Source organism: Lissotriton helveticus, chromosome 5_1 (assembly GCF_964261635.1).
Source record: "Lissotriton helveticus chromosome 5_1, aLisHel1.1, whole genome shotgun sequence".
Taxonomy (NCBI): Eukaryota; Metazoa; Chordata; class Amphibia; order Caudata; family Salamandridae; genus Lissotriton; species Lissotriton helveticus.
This window is the reverse complement of record NC_136065.1, coordinates 930,735,842-930,752,261: the sequence shown is the minus strand read 5'-3', so window position 1 is coordinate 930,752,261 and position 16,420 is coordinate 930,735,842. Positions and strand designations below refer to the sequence as shown.

The window sequence follows — 16,420 nt, the reverse complement described above, 5'->3', positions numbered from 1 at the left end:
AGGCCGTGGCCTCTTCCAGTGTACAGCCACTTGCCGCTTGGCCAACAACAGCAACATTCCCACCAAGTTTCGACTCCCTTTCGGGACCTCTAGCACAAACCCCAACAACGTCACCAAGGGCGTGGACGGCAACCGTACTGTGGTAATGTCTCCTATATGTCTGATTACCTCCGTCCAGAAGTGTGTCAATTGACTACAGGACCATGCTAAGTGTATGAACGTCACGTCCTGGTAACCGCACCTGCAGCATTTAGTGTCCGTATATTGGCCCATTCGATGCAGCTGCACCGGTGTGCGGTACACTCTATGCAAAAAATTGAAATGGATCAATCGCAGTCTGTAGTTTGGTGATAAGTGCTCCAATTGGGAGCAGCAGTATTCCCATTGTTTATCTGTAATGGCAGTGTCAGTATCTCGCTCCCAGTCTGTTTTTGAGGTGCGTGTAATTAGAGGAGACGTCATTTGTGTGACACTGTATATGCGCGTGATCAGTTTCTTTGGAGAGGGATTAGATAAAATATCCTCTAAGGGCCGGGAGGATTTGTGGTTCCTGAGGATATTCAGCATATCTTGCTTTGCAAGCTGCTCGTATTTGATAATATAGGAGTGTATCTGAGATCGAAGGTGTTTGGTCTTTAGACATCTGCTGCAGTGTCAGGAACGTAGCTTCAGGGTACAGGTCGCCTCCAGTCACCAAATCATGAGCCTGGGCTCGCAAAGTAGTTGCCCTGTCTGTCAATGGCGTCAACAGTGGGTTGCCACCTATAGGCATAGATGGAGCGTTTATTTCTCGTACCCCTCCCCGTCTAGCTATGCCCTGCCCAGTGCAGTGCCTCCACCGTATCAATTTCCTGCTGGGGCCGCTTGTAGCGTCGGTACACCGCTGCATTCAATGGGATTGGGGCAACCCTGTCCAGTTCTATCGCCACGTGTGGCTGGTACAGCGTCGGGTAATGCCAGAAGTGCAAGTATTGTGCTTGCATACTGTAAGCGTAAAGTTCAAAGTCAGGGGCGCATAACCCCCCCTGAGTAAATGGCAAAGTTAGGATACTCCATGATACCCGAGGTTGCTTGCCTGCCCAAACAAGTTCAAGTACTGCTGATCTGAGACGCTTAAAAAAAATACATGTTTAGCGGCATTGGTATATTCACAAAGAGATATAATAGTTTGGGCAGCAGTACCATTTTAGCGATTGCTATACGCCCCAGTAGTGATAGCGGTAGATTTTTCCACCTTTGTATCTTGGTCTCAATCCACTCCATAGCTCTGCCATAGTTCGCCGTCCATAGATCCTGCGTCGATCTGCTAATCATGATACCCTAGATAGTGCGTCTCAGACTTCGCCCACTGTATGGGATACTCCGTTTTACATGGGATTGTTCCGTCCGTTAGAGCTAATATTGTGGACTTCGCCCAATTAATTTGGATTCCTGTAAGGCCGTCATACCTAATTAGTTCTCTCATCAGGACATTAAAGTTATCTTTAGGGTCAGTCATATAGATCGTCATGTTATCCGCATATAGCGAAATCAACAGCCCTCTGGACATGAAGCCTATGCTCCTATGTGTGTGATGTTGGCGAAGTCGGGCCACCAGGTGCTCCGTTGCGACAGCGAATAGCAACGGTGACAGGGGACAGCCCTGCCACGTGTAATAGCAAAAGAGTCCGATATCTGGCCGTTCACTCGCACTCTCACCATTGGATGAGTATATAGCAGTTTAATTTACTGGATAAAGATCGGGCTAAGCCCCATGCGGGCCAGTAACCTAAAGAGGAAATAGTGCCGCCACCGCCTGTACGTTGGGGGCTAGGTAGTGTAGGAGGCCAAATAGTGTACGTAGATTGTGAGCTGTCGACTTCCCTGGTATAAAGCCAGATTGGTCCGGGAGCGCTATTTGTGGCAGCATCGGCTGCAGTCTATTTGCCAGGAGTTTTGCGTATATTTTAGCATCAAGATTTATTAAAGATAGTGGTCTATAGGAGTCTGGAGATAGACAAGGGAACATTAGGTTTGAATTGATAGGACAGGAAGATTTGGCGCACTCTTCTGTATGATCTCTGTTGGCGTAACCATCACGCGGTGCAAACAGGTCAGGGGAAAACAAACCCAGACAGCAAACAACCCCTGCACTGGTTTAGGAAACCTATACCAAATTTGAAGAGAAACCAATCCTGTGCACACGCTTAAACAATAAGTGGTCCTGAAGTCAGGACTCGAAAGTTCAGAGCAAATCTTTTTGATGATGAAATAAAAGTCACACACCAAAGGTTCGTGTGTGAATAGGATTTATGAATCAGTTAAGTCATGGAACATGTTGTTCCATTACCCGGACCCAGAACGCCCACACACACCTGTGCGCTCCTTCGCTTTACTAGGTCCCTGTGAGTCTGGGACGCACCCGTCCAAACTCTATTCTCTCGCTTACCTGACGAGCAGGGCACACCTGGATTACTTTTCATTTGCTCACACGTGGCCGGCAACTATATTGAACCGCCACCACGCTTTTGACTGCACTCAAGTCTTTACAGCCCTGATGAGTCACATCTCCTTCACGGTGTGACGAAACACGTGTCGGCTGGCTATTATTATTTGTACTGACTTAACTGATTCATAAATCCTATTCACACACGAACCTTTTGTGTGTGACTTTCATTTCATCATCAAAATGATTTGCTCTGAACTTTCGAGTCCTGACTTCAGGACCACTTATTGTTTAAGCGTGTGCACAGGATTTGTTTCTCTAGGAGTCTGGAGATGTAGGGTCTTTATCGGGTTTAAGTATAGTTATAATCATTGCTTCTCTTAGGGTAGGGGGGAGCGTGCCCGTGTCCATTACCTCCTGATACACGTGCAGTAACCGAGGAGCAAGTAAGTCTTTATATTCTTTATAGAACGCGGCCGTTAAGCCATCCGCTCCAGGGGCCTTCTCTGACGGCATACCACTGATGACCTGGCAGATATCTTCCACCGTAATGGGTAGCTCCATGTATTCACGGGCCCCATTGTTAGACCACGCAAGTCCTATTGTATCTAAATAGTCCGTTATTTCTGCATCAGATGGGTCTGTTTGAGATGAGTACAGACACTGGTAATAACTGGACATGGTGTCTAGAATGTCCTTTGGTGTCCTGACCGTGTCCCCTACAGCTGTCGTCAATTCTGTAATGTATTCAGCCCCACGTGGGGTGCGCAACAGGCCCGCCAGCGTCTTCCCCGCCCTATCTCCCTCTCCATAGCCCCTAGCTTGTGTGTATTTACATAGGTAGGCTACTTCTCTATCCGCTTCCTCTTGAAAACTGGTTATTTTGGACCGAAGCTGAGACGCAGCAGTCGGGGAGTGATTCGCCTGGAGGTCCCTCTCGAGCACCCCTATTTCTCCCTCTAGCCTACTTAACGTATTCCGTATGTCCTTGAGGACGCCTGTTTTCAATGCCAACAGTAACCTCTAATAACCACCTTAAAGGCTTCCCATAGCAACCCGGACAAGTCTACTGATCCCTCGTTGAGTGCAAAATATTCTTCCACTTTGTCTCTGACACCTTCTCTGAACACTTGATCTACCAGTGCTCTCGACGGGAACCTCCAAGCATAAGGCTGCATGTATGGCTTCGGGATCTTCAATGTGAGTGACATGGGTGCATTATCAGAAAGGGAGTGGGGTGATGAGCCGCTTCCGTGACCCATGTGTGAAGATCTTTGGATACTAGCCAGTAGTCTATCCGTGACCAAGAGCTTCTATGGTGTGAGGCGCACATGCCTTCTTGTGTGGTGGGGTGTAGTGCTCTCCACGAGTCAATCAGTTGTAAATCTAAGATGATATCCGTCAACGTCTGTGCTGCTTTAGGATGATGGTCCCTAGACATCCCCTGTTTGTCCAGTGTGGTTAATAATACAACATTAAAGTCACCACCCCAAAGGATAGCCATTTTCCCCAACCCCTGCACTTTCTGACAGACCTTTTGAAAAAATTCCGGGCTGTCAGTGTTCGGGCCTTAGGTATTTACTAATAGCACCGGGGTACCGTACAGTGTGCCCTGCAGGAGTAGAAACCGGCCCTCGCGATCCATAACCGTGTGGCTAGTTTTCCACGGTAGGCCTCTACGGATCAAGATAGCTACCCCTCTAGAGTATGTCGAGTAACCCACTGCCGCTATCTCGCCCCATCTGGCATTTCTAAGGGTATTTGTGGCCGCCGTTGGCAGGCGTGTCTCTTGGAGTAGACATATATCAGCTTCACTTCTCTGGAGATAGGACTGAACTAGTCTAACTTTCCTGCGATCATTTAGGCCTCGTACATTCCAGGATATGCATTTAAACAATGTATTATGAACATTTTGTGCACTAGGACCCACAAGGAAAATAAATTCTCACTTTTCGACCATCCCAACCAGTGAGGTTCCAGACTCTGGTGACTTCAACAGTCATGCACATTCCTATTGGAGTTTTACATTGTAATGCAGTATGTGGCAGTTCTAACAAACAAACTTGAACCCCTCTCCGCCCCCCCACCCACACCAAACCCCCAAACAGGTTGTGCATTCCCCCCCGCAAAACCCACAACTTATTGGCCCACTTTGGCAACCTCGTGGGAGTCATCCCATAGGGAACACGTGAGTCCAACGGCTATACTCCCCTGCACTCTTGACAAGGGGGCCGAGCATATGACATACAGCCGTGGTCCATTCCACCACAAGTTCCGCTCATACAGTGTAACTTACAAGATAGTTCATCCTGTTGCTCCACAGGGAAAGGCGCTTACAAGTGTCCTAGCAGGAATGCAATTGTCTCAAGGATCACCCCCGCCATACCACCCATATAACTATGATTACACTTATCTGTATGTCCAGCGAACAGGCTCTGTCACTTCAGTCATTGTCGCTAAGTGTCCGATCAGGCTGTGCTTCCGCCGGCGTTGTCTGCTGCTTCTGCTCTTTCGCCAGCTGCTTGGCGTAGGCGAGGGCGGCCTTAGCATCAGTAAAGAACATGGGTTTCCCGTGCCCCTGGACTCTCAGTTTGGCCGGATAGATAAGCGCGTATATGGTGCCAACTTGTTGGAATATTTTCTTTGCAGGAAGGAACTCCCTACGGGCAGCCTGCACCTGGAGCGTGAAGTCCGGATATAGCGCTATATTGTTACCTTTATATTGGGTGGCGCCTTTCTCTCTGGCGAGTTGCAGGATGGTGTCTCTATCCCTGTAGTTCAGGACTCTTGCTAGAATTGGTCTGGCTGGGGCTCCTGGTCTCGGCAGTGGCCCCAGTGCACGGTGTGCCCGCTCGATGAGGAACATGGAAGAGAGGTCCGTACCAAACAGTTCACGCATCATCTCCTCAACATACTTTTCCATATTCTGGATATCTGTAGTCTCCGCAACCCCCGTGATGCGGACGTTGTTCCTCCTCGATCTCGCTTCCAAATCTCATTCTTTTGTTTTATTAATTAGAGTACTCCGTCCATACCTCTCAGCTGCTTGTCTAGTGCCGTCTGGCCTTCCTCCGCTTCCGTGAGTCCCGTTTCCATCACGCTCATGCGCCCCTCCTGTTTTTCAACTCGCTGCGTGATTCTGTCTATTCTTTCTGCCAGCGAATCCATTTTGGAGTCTATTCCCTGGAGACTGGTTTTGAGATCTTTAAACATGGCACGGATGTCATCTTCAGGTGGCTGAGACGTCGCGTCATCCCCAGCCTCTTCATGCTGGCCTCCGTCGGCCCCGCAGACTTTCCAGTTTTTTAACTTTCAAAGGTGATTTTGGGCTGGTGTGTTTCAGGTTTCCCCATAGTTAGTCCATGTACCATCCAATCTATGCTTGCTGGTGGCGCAGCTGATGCACTATGCGTCGTCCGCTCTCCTCCAACATTGTAAATGTCCTCTTTCCGCTAGAGATCTCAGCTCCCGCGCCCGGGGAAGTCGTTCATATGGTTACTATCTAGTGGTGGGGAGTGTCGTCGCCAGTCATCTGTGGGTAGTTCACAAGGGCACCACCTGCACCTATCCCTCTACAGCAGCAGGTAGTTTTATGCTCGGAGCCCCATCCACTGTAAGTGGGTGAGTGCCCACATCTTCGCAGTTCAGCCAGTCCCCAATCTCAGCCGCCCTGCTGGCCACATCTCCACATACAGACACCACAGCAAGTCCGCAAATCCGCAGCTCCCAGCGATATGGCGCTCCTGGCGCTTTTGACACTCTTTTTTCGTTTTTTTTGGTTTGGTTTTTCCGTGCCCGTGGCGTGTTACTCAGTTCTTCCAGTGGGCCGGGGAGGGGCCTCTGCCGCACATCATCACTGCGCCGCACTTACATATATGTGAACATAACTGGTATAGCGTAATTTCTTAGTGCGCGTCAAACGTAACTTGCGCAACTCGCCAGTGTCCCACACTCAATACCCTGTAAGTAGTCTATATCAGGGTCTGGCTCACACAGCACGGCAACATCTCTGTATAAGCCGTTCCTGTCCACGCATCAGACTTCCATTGCAGGCTTGGTCTCCCCCAACAAAATGGCGGCCGCTCAAATACTGTTCTTGCCTGCCCCGCCGCCTAGGCCAGAATAAGCCGCCTCTGCTCCACACTTCGCCCAGCCCCCAGGCCTCGCTATTGTCCCTCCAGTGTCTGCCGTCTGGGCCGCTCACCCGCTCTCCTACTCCTCACCGCAATGTTGGCTCCGTCGCACCACGTCAGACCACTCAGTTAGGTGGCCTCACTTGGGAGCCGCGCACCGCAGTAAGCGTCCGCGGCGGATCGCCGTCTCACGCGACCAGGGGGTGGTTCGCAGGACAGCTCAAGCACCACTTCTCGGCATCAGCGGCACTACTCCCAGCCGCCCTCTGCTCCACCACACCTTCGAGGCTGCGACCCCTGCTGCTGCGGCGCCGCACCACCACCGTCGCCGCGGCGTCACACCACCACCGCCGCCGCCTCCTTGGGAGCGGCAATCGCCGCCAATCAGCCCCCTCCGTTTCTCACATTCCGTCGCCAGAAATTATTTCGGGGCGCCACAAGCGCACCATAGCGTGAACCCCTGCCGTTCTCTGTCAGCCAGGGATCCCGCGCCAGTCGCCACCTACGTTACTCCGCCTCCGGGGGTCCTCTCCACACCAGGTCCCCGGCTCCGTGCAGATTATTAAGGCGGCAGGCCTCGCCCTCACGATGTCACTTCACACGGCCTCCAGGTCAAATTTCACACTGAAAGTCCGGCACCGTCCTTGGGCCTCACTCCCCATCTCACGTGCGGTGTGAGGTCACCGCTGAACATGTCATAACCGGATTAATTACGGATATTTTAGCCTCGGCCGGCGGAGCCGCTTTAACAAGCAGCCATACCGCAGCTCAGCGAAGCCACGCCCCCAATTTGAGAGCTAATTAGTGGCGAAACGGGAGTCCTTTTAAATTTTAATTCAGATATGTGTAAAATGAGGCCTGCAGATATATGCAGGAGCTATATAGAGAAGATACCGCACCCAGCCAAGTGGAAATAAAGGAGGTGCTTAGTTTAACAACTCTCCCTCGGCTATCGTCTGAACATGTGAAAACCCTTGAAGGATAGAATATGGAGCGGGAGATAAGGGCTCAGTGTAAAAAAATGGTTAAGGGAAAAGCAGCTGGGCCGAATGGCCTCCCCGTAGAAGTATTTCTCGGCATTATAGATATTGTAATCCTTGTTCTTCAAGTTCTATTTAATAAGGTATATCTGGGTGGAAAAATGGTGCCCCAATCCTGGTTAGAAGCCACAGTTACTATGATTCAGAAGCCTAATAAAGATCCACGAAAGATAGATTCCTATAGGCCAATTTCACTACTAAATAAAGATTATAACATCTTTTCTGGGATCATTGCAGCTCGGCTGGCTATAGTAATACAGGAGGTTATCCACCCTAATCAAAGGGGATTTATTCATGGGAGACAATTAAATGAGCTTACCTTCCAGTTACTAGGAGCTATTGACTTGCCTGAAGCTCAGAAACTGCCTCGTACAATAGTGACAGTGGACGCAGCTAAGGCCTTCGATCAGGTTCATTGGCCCTACTTATGGGAGGTCTTGCCCTAAAGCTAGAGTTCTAATAAATGAGAGGTTGTCAGCATGGTTTGAAATTTGTAGCGGTACAAGGCCCCCTTTCCCCGCTCCTCTTTAATATATATATTGAGCCGCTAGCAAACCTGAATAGGTCTGACTTGGCTATTACTCCATTTAAATCGGGCACTTTTGAAGTCAAGTTAGGGCTCTATGCTGACGACTTGTTGGTCTAAACAAGCAATCCGCATGATGCAATCCCAAATTTGATGAGGAAGGCGGAGGTCTTTGGCTATATTTCAGGGTATAAAGTGAATCCGGGGAAAACAGAGATCATGGATTGGAACCAGGGGGTGGTAAGCTGTGGGGCTAGGAACCAAATAAGATATCTTGGAATACAAATAACCCAGAAGATGGAAGATATTATAAAAGTAAACTGGAAGAAGACTCGTGGCAAAGTAATAGGTTTACTCTCTAAGTGGGTGAACCTACCTCTCAATATCTATGGTAGGGTTAACCTAATAAAAATGATCATTTTGCCAAAAGTGACTTTTTTGTTTAATACGATTCCATTGACGTTCCAAAAGAAAGATATAGCAAAACTACAGGGGAGAGAATAGGGGGCTTTATCTGGGCATCCTAAGGTCCGAGGATTTCGTGGAAAAAGTTACGTAGGAAATTAGACAATAGGGGATTGGCATTACCAGACATTTGTGCATATTGCTATGCTTTTCAATTCAACAATGTCCGTATGCTGGCCAACAAAGCAAACAATTCATCAATAGGCACGCTCTTTGAGGCTCTATTGACTGATGTAGTAGATGGGCAAATTGGTTTTCTTTTTAAGCACTGAGACCCAACATTTTTTTTTAAAGTGCGGCTTAAGATTTTAAAGTCCACCCTGAAAACATGGATGTACGTCCGAAAACAATTGAGAATTCCTTATTTCTCTGTATGGGCACCAATCAGGGACTCTCCTGGTATGCCTGAGTGTTTGAGGGATCAACTGAGTCAACCCATGAAAAGAGGTGGTATTTGTCGCTGGGGAGACCTTAAGGTTGGTAACAACTTAATGAGCTGGGAAACACAGAGTGATTGTACTAATGGCTTGCTGACCAGGTTTAAATATTATCAACTTAGTGATTGGTGGGCAAGGCGAGTCTGGGCAGAGAGGGAAGATGATAGCTCTGATCAAGTATTGAGAATCGGACAGTGGGGTAAGGAAACTTCATTTTGGTACTGGGTTTTCGAGGAGGCTGATGAACATATTGAAACCGAAGTTCATAAATTGTGGGGTGAAGAGTTGGATAATCAAGACCCGATTCAAATGTGGAGCAATTCATATGTCACCCTGCGTAAAGTAGTAAAGGTCGCACCGCTAAAACGAAATCATCTGTTTAGTACATACCGGGTATATTGATCCCCAGAAAAACTATCGAAGGTTACTGGCAAGGTATATACATGTCCCAGGTGTGCGCAGACAGAGGCGGGCGATATACATTTATTTTTGTCATGTTCAAAAATAGTTTCTTTTTGGAATGCGATTAAGGGTTTCCTGGATGAAATCATTGGTATACAAATAAATATAACAATTACTCTTAATTTTCTTTGGATCTAGTTTGGATCAAGAAATGCAAATTTCTGGAATAGAATCCAATTTTTTATTATTTTATGCTGTCCTGCCAGCTAGGCGGGAAATTTGTCAACTATGGAAACCTGGAACTCTCCGATCTTTTCCGAATATTTGAAGAGTGTCATTTATGTTAGCGAATCAGATATGGCGTGCAATCAAAAAAGTAAAGAGAGAGTGGGGGCTCCATTAATAAAGTAAATAGAAAAAGAAATGTGAGTCTGATGATTATGCCATCTACTCTGTTGGCCACATTATCTCCTTATTTCCAGGGCTGGTATATTAAGTGCGGAGATGGAATTGGAAACAGGTGTATACTTGTGGGTGATGGTGCACCGGTCTAGTTCTATGTCCTCGGCCCGGTCCCCCCTTCCCCCAAAACTAGACATAGACGGACGAGAGTATTAACCCATCAAGATATTCGGCAAAATGAGGACAAAAAAAAGAATCTGACCAAGTCAGGAAAGAAATGTTTTCTTTGGATACATGTGAAGAATCAGTCATTTATTTTCTTCAGAAGTTAAAGTCCATACGCTTTTTAAAAAAAAAAACCAATATTTAAGACTTTGTGAGGTTCATTCAGGATGGACCTTTTTGCTTTTCTTTTGACTGCACCCAACTCACGGTGTATTTCAGTTGGAGACGAAATCCATAGGCTTCATAAAAGACACATTTTTTCACCTACTTGAAGTCAAAAGTTAACACCTCAATTCTCACATATGTAGAACATGTCAAATGCATTTATTTTGATAACTCATTTCTGCATATGCCAAGGGTAGTTCCCATATGCTGATGTGACTGGCTTTGGTGGAGGTATATTTTCACCATCAGGTCTGGTGTTTGGCGTACACTTGATATGTATACCTTTTTCAACTCCAGACCTCCCTCTTGAAATTAGACTGTGCTTCCTCTGATTTGGTCCGGTCATATGGCAGTTCTTTTTGGCAGCAAAGACCCTATGCAAGAAAGAGGCCCATGTAAAGGTGTCAGTCTCAGAAAGAACCTTGAAGGGTCTGGATTTACAGCAAGCAATTGTGTTTGTTTCTGAGTTCACTACATGGAACTAGTGCCCTAAAATTGATTCTCCCAATAAATTATTTCTAGCTCTTACTGAATGCCTTATTGGCCTGCTAGATGTTCTTATACCAAGCAGATATCGCAGATGTCCTCTGAGTGACCAACCTATGAGCAACCTTTGCAGTGGCGCAGAGTCCCAAAAGTCCAAGTGGCCTTCTGCATCCCTAGAATTACTATTTTTGCTTACAAACCTAAGTGTGGGGCCCCATTTTTCTAGCTTGCCTTAGGGCCCATGACACCCTTGCTACGCTACAGTGTCAGAGTACAAGATGTTAATGGAACTCTAGGTCTGTTGGATAATTAGGTGGTTAATATCTTGTTGACACAGTATCTTTACAAAAGAACTTGCACTATCCTGGTATGTGGTATCCTATTAAATGGTGTCAGAGGAATTACTTTTTAGGAACAAAGTTACTACCAGTAACATGTAACTGTGCAGGAAGCATGTTTCAGAATTAGAGGTGAGCATGTAGAAATAGCAAACATTAATTTTTAAAAGGATACCTGCACTAGGTATTAGATCTACGCTCTTCCTAGCGCCTGGAGAACCAGCGGGTCTTTGTGGTACACATTTTCTACCCTTGCACCTAGTAATGGTATTGTTAATTTGAAAGATTTGTATCTAAAGACCACAAGAATGTTTCTCAACATCACACCAACTGGCTCTGGTAAGCCTTTGTGTTTCATAAATGTTCATCTGAACCTAATGACCATGTACAATGTTTTGTTGTGTTTTTTATTTAATTATTGTTTTTGCTAAAGTTGTTTAACTGTATATTTTTCTTGCTAGTGCTTTTGCTGCATTTGTGTAAATCAATAAAACTGTTGTGACTCTCACAGCCGTTTGTGAAGTGGAAAGCTATGCCCCTTGTGGTTGCAATGATCCCTTTAACTGTGTTGTTCTCATTAGGGCTGTAGCCATGTACATCTGCTCATAGGTTTGAATGTGCTTTAGGATGCTTACTTCTCTCTGTAAACACGGAAAGACATTAAAAGATGCAATGAATAAAATGACTGAGAGTTCTAGATTTGACTGCCTTGTTCTGAATGTTATACAATTTGGGCTAGATGTACGAAAGATAGGAATATCAATTTCCTAATTGTGATTTTTTGCGAATCGCAATTAAGAAATCACTATTCCTAATGTATGAAACTCTTTTGAGTTTATTTGCGATTCATAGTTGGTCACAAATAAATATATCGAATGACTATTAATGAGGGAGATCGCAATTTGTGACTCATTACAATGCACTGCCATCACAGGGATGGTGGCCTACTGGGGTCAGCAAACCACCATGTCTTTGATTGCTTTTAAATAAAGCAATAATTGTTTTAATCACAGTCCATTTTTGGATGTGTTTACAAAAATATATATATATATATATATTTTACTTTGAAGTTTCAATTTTTAGGAGTAGACAATGTTCCCTTGAACCCCTCACTACCTGCTCTTAAGAAATATTTTTACAACCATTCTCAAAGGGAAGGTGAAGGATGTGCGAATGGGTTACCACCAACTTTCAATTGTCGGTAAATTGCGAATGTTTTGCAACTGCATTTTGGTCACAAAACTTTTGGACATACCAATTCGGTATTAGGAAGGGACGCCCTCAACACCCCCTTCCAAAGACCAAATTACAAAAACCCAATTTACGATTCAGCAACAAGTTACCGAATTGCAAATTGGACTATGTACATCACTTAAAGCCTTTTTGAGGTTGTTTTACTTCCCTCAATATGGTTCTTCCTTCTGGTATTTTACTTGATGGCATTTGATAAAAGTAATTTACATATCACAAAATGTAAAAATGTACCCAACTGTTATCACTACCATTGTAAAACGCCAAGACATAATTTACTTCATTCTGACCGTTAGACGATAATTACATCAATTTTAGGTACTTACTTGGTTGGGTTATATACAGGTGCTTTGTTTCTTGATCCAACCATGATGTCTTTTTGAACTGTAGAACTTTTTTGAAATACAGAATTCCAAGATCAGAGAAACACGTAAAAGACAAGAACAGGCATTCCAGGGCGGTTTGAGCGCAGCGCTGAGAGCCTCGCTTCCACCTGTTGTCTGGATGTTAAGCTAGCCCCACCCACCCGTGTCTGTATTTAATTGCTGTTTGGCTAGAGGTCGGCTTTTTATTGAGCAGATGCAGAACAAAAGCAGATGTTTAAAAATATGTTGACAGCCATTGAGGTGGTGTCTTTTTTTTTAATGCTTCTGTAATCATTCACCTTAGGGCAGAGGAAAAAAAACAATGTTGCCTGTTCATTTAACTGAACCACGTTATAACACTATCATCGTCATGCATGATAGATTGTTTGAATGTGCTGCACTGAGAATTTCAGTGATAAAAAGGCGAAGCTGGAATTGTGAATTTTTTAATGTTTCTGTCTTGAGAGCCAAAAATAGTTGAGCTGAAGCATACAGAGCCGCGAATTATGGGGGCATTTCCTGGTTCAAATTCTTGGATATATGCATTGTTTTCTTTTACAGCAGCATGTTAATGATGCAGCACAGCTAGTGAATGTTTACTATTGGATGTTTTTAGAAAACGCCTCATTTTCAACTTCATCTTCTACTTATTTAGTGTTCGCAAGTTCAGATCCTGTGCCAGGATTCCAAGGAGACACGCTGCAATTGGCATTCATTGACCTCAGACAAGTAAGTTACACTTTATGTTTTTGTGTCGGCTTTCTCACTGTACATAAACGTATGTTCCGTCTATTAAAGGTTTGGATGTATTGTAGACACGAAAGTGGGTTGAAAGTGGCATATCTTTAGATCACATTTGATTTTGTTGAAACTTTGCATAATTTTTTCAGTCCTAATTTTTAACCTCATTCGACTGTCCATCAGCCCTGTATGTTGGCACATAAAACAAGCATTAGAAATGCAATCGGGCTCGGATTTATTTGAGTTTGAGCTAATGGCATTGTAAATGCCAATGTATTGTTGCTATGTGTTATGGAGTGTGTTCATGTGGTGTGTACTGTACTGCTAGTGATCTCCTTGTGAATGTGCGAATATTGCACCACTTGCCTGTGATGTCCTTCTTATGCACCGCCACTCTGCACCGCCACTCTGCACCGCCACTCTGCACCGCCACTCTGCACCGCCACTCTGCACCGCCACTCTGCACCACCGCACCGCCACTCTGCACCGCCACTCTGCACCGCCACTCTGCACCGCCACTCTGCACCGCCGCTCTTCCACTCTGCACTGCCACTCTGCACCGCCACTCTGCACCGCCACTGTGCACCGACACCGCACCGCCACTCTGCACCACCACTCTGCACCACCACTCTGCACTCTGCACCGCCACTCTGCACCGCCACTCTGCACCGCCACTCTGCACCGCCACTCTGCACTCTGAACTGCCACTCTGCACTCTGCACCGCCACTCTGCACCGCCACTCTGCACTCTGCACCGCCACTCTGCACTCTGCACCGCCACTCTGCACCGCCACTCTGCTCTCTGCACCGCCACTCTGCACCGCCACTCTGCACCGCCACTCTGCACCGCCGCACTGCACCGCCGCACTGCCACTCTGCACCGCCACTCTGCACCGCCACTCTGCACCGCCACTCTGAACCACTGCACCGCCACTCTGCACCACTGCACCGCCACTCTGCACCGCCACTCTGCACTCTGAACTGCCACTCTGCACCGCCACTCTGCACCGCCACTCTGCCACTCTGCACCGCCACTCTGCCACTCTGCACCGCCACTCTGCACCGCCACTCTGCACTCTGCACCGCCACTCTGCACCGCCACTCTGCCACTCTGCACCGCCACTCTGCACCGCCACTCTGCACCGCCACTCTGCACCGCCACTCTGCACCGCCGCACTGCACCGCCGCACTGCCACTCTGCACCGCCACTCTGCACCGCCACTCTGCACCGCCACTCTGCACCGCCACTCTGAACCACTGCACCGCCACTCTGCACCGCCACTCTGCACCACTGCACCGCCACTCTGCACCGCCACTCTGCACTCTGCACCGCCACTCTGCACCGCCACTCTGCACCGCCACTCTGCACCGCCACTCTGCACCGCCACTCTGCACCACCACTCTGCACCGCCACTCTGCACCGCCACTCTGCACCACTGCACCGCCACTCTGCACCGCCACTCTGCACCGCCACTCTGCACCGCCACTCTGCACCACCACTCTGCACCACCACTCTGCACTCTGCACCGCCACTCTGCACCGCCACTCTGCACCGCCACCCTGCACCGCCACTCTGCACCGCCGCTCTTCCACTCTGCACCGCCACTCTGCACCGCCACTCTGCACCGCCACTCTGCACCGCCACTCTGCACCGCCACTCTGCACCGCCACTCCGCACCGCCACTCCGCACCGCCACTCCGCACCGCCACTCCGCACCGCCACTCTGCACCGCCACTCTGCACCGCCACTCTGCACTCTGAACTGCCACTCTGCACCGCCACTCTGCACCGCCACTCTGCACCGCCACTCTGCACTCTGCACCGCCACTCTGCACCGCCACTCTGCACTCTGCACCGCCACTCTGCACTCTGCACCGCCACTCTGCACCGCCACTCTGCACCGCCACTCTGCCACTCTGCATCGCCACTCTGCACCGCCACTCTGCACCGCCACTCCAGCGGCCGCGTGCCGAACGCAGAAAAAGTCCTTCGAGCCGGATTTGAACACCGACCTAAGGCTGACAGACGCTCCACTACAGTCCTTCGCTCTACCAACTGAGCTATCAAAGGCTCGCTGTCATCTCCGTTTTTTCCCGGGCACTGTATAACACCGCCAGAATGTTCCCGTTCGCATCTCGGCGGGGCGCCGCCGCTGGCGCTCAGAGCTAGGACCGCTCGGTCACTGCCTTTCCCAGGCTGCCTGTAGCATATTTGTGTACTGCCGATTGAGTTGACAATGCCGGGCTCGCTGCGTGGGTAAAATCCACCACCTACTGATGCACATCCTTTTTTGGTTTTCAAATATTTATTTAAATCACGAGGTCGTGCACGCGCCGTATGACTGCAGTAAAAATCTCTGCGAGCGCTACCAATAGGGCAACAATAAAATTGAGATTCTGTGCCTGTCAGCTGCCCGCCGGAGCAGAAGAGACGTTTTTTATACCGACGAAACCCTTATTGAAGTCACCGGCCCGTGTCTACACATGGGGCCAGCTAACCCCGCGGTGCCCCGCCCCGCCCCGCCAGGCCTCCCTGACCAAGTAAGACGCGAGCACCCGGCCAACCACTAAGTTCCACAACGTATAGGCCCCTGCACCACAGGGAAGGCCTGAGGTAAAGGTGAACAAAATGGCCACCCAACCCCGCCCCCCCCCCATTTTGAAACTGACCGTTCCCCCACAAAATGGCCGCTGGGTGCTTGACCCGTATGTCTGGCAATGGCCATTCCACAACAAAATGGCCGCCCGTGTGCTTGACCCTCCTGTCCGGCAATGGCGGCCCCGACCCAAGTACACTTAACAATTACATGCCAACTGTGAGGCCCGAACTCACTACCTCCCCCTTACGAGACTGACGCGCTGGCTCTAATTGGGCCCCTAACCCGACGAAGGACCACAGGCACCCAAAGCCCATGTCACCGTGAATTCATTCGAACACCGGAGCAACAGCGCTCCTCCAGCAGGGTGAAGCCAGATAGTATGTCCCACATCCTCACCGTGCACCAATAGAAGGTACCCCT

General features: G+C 48.3%; 1 protein-coding gene across 3 annotated transcripts in view; it reads left to right on the top strand.

Annotated features, from left to right (window-relative positions):
* EXOC6 (exocyst complex component 6) overlaps window positions 1-16,420 on the top strand; it is a 1,337,279-nt gene that overhangs the window by 1,077,102 nt on the left and 243,757 nt on the right. For all 3 annotated transcript variants that reach the window (XM_078643405.1, XM_078643403.1, XM_078643404.1), the window contains one exon: window positions 13,316-13,389. In XM_078643405.1, coding sequence (XP_078499531.1) covers window positions 13,316-13,389 — 74 coding nt within the window. The remainder of the gene's footprint in view (window positions 1-13,315; window positions 13,390-16,420) is intronic.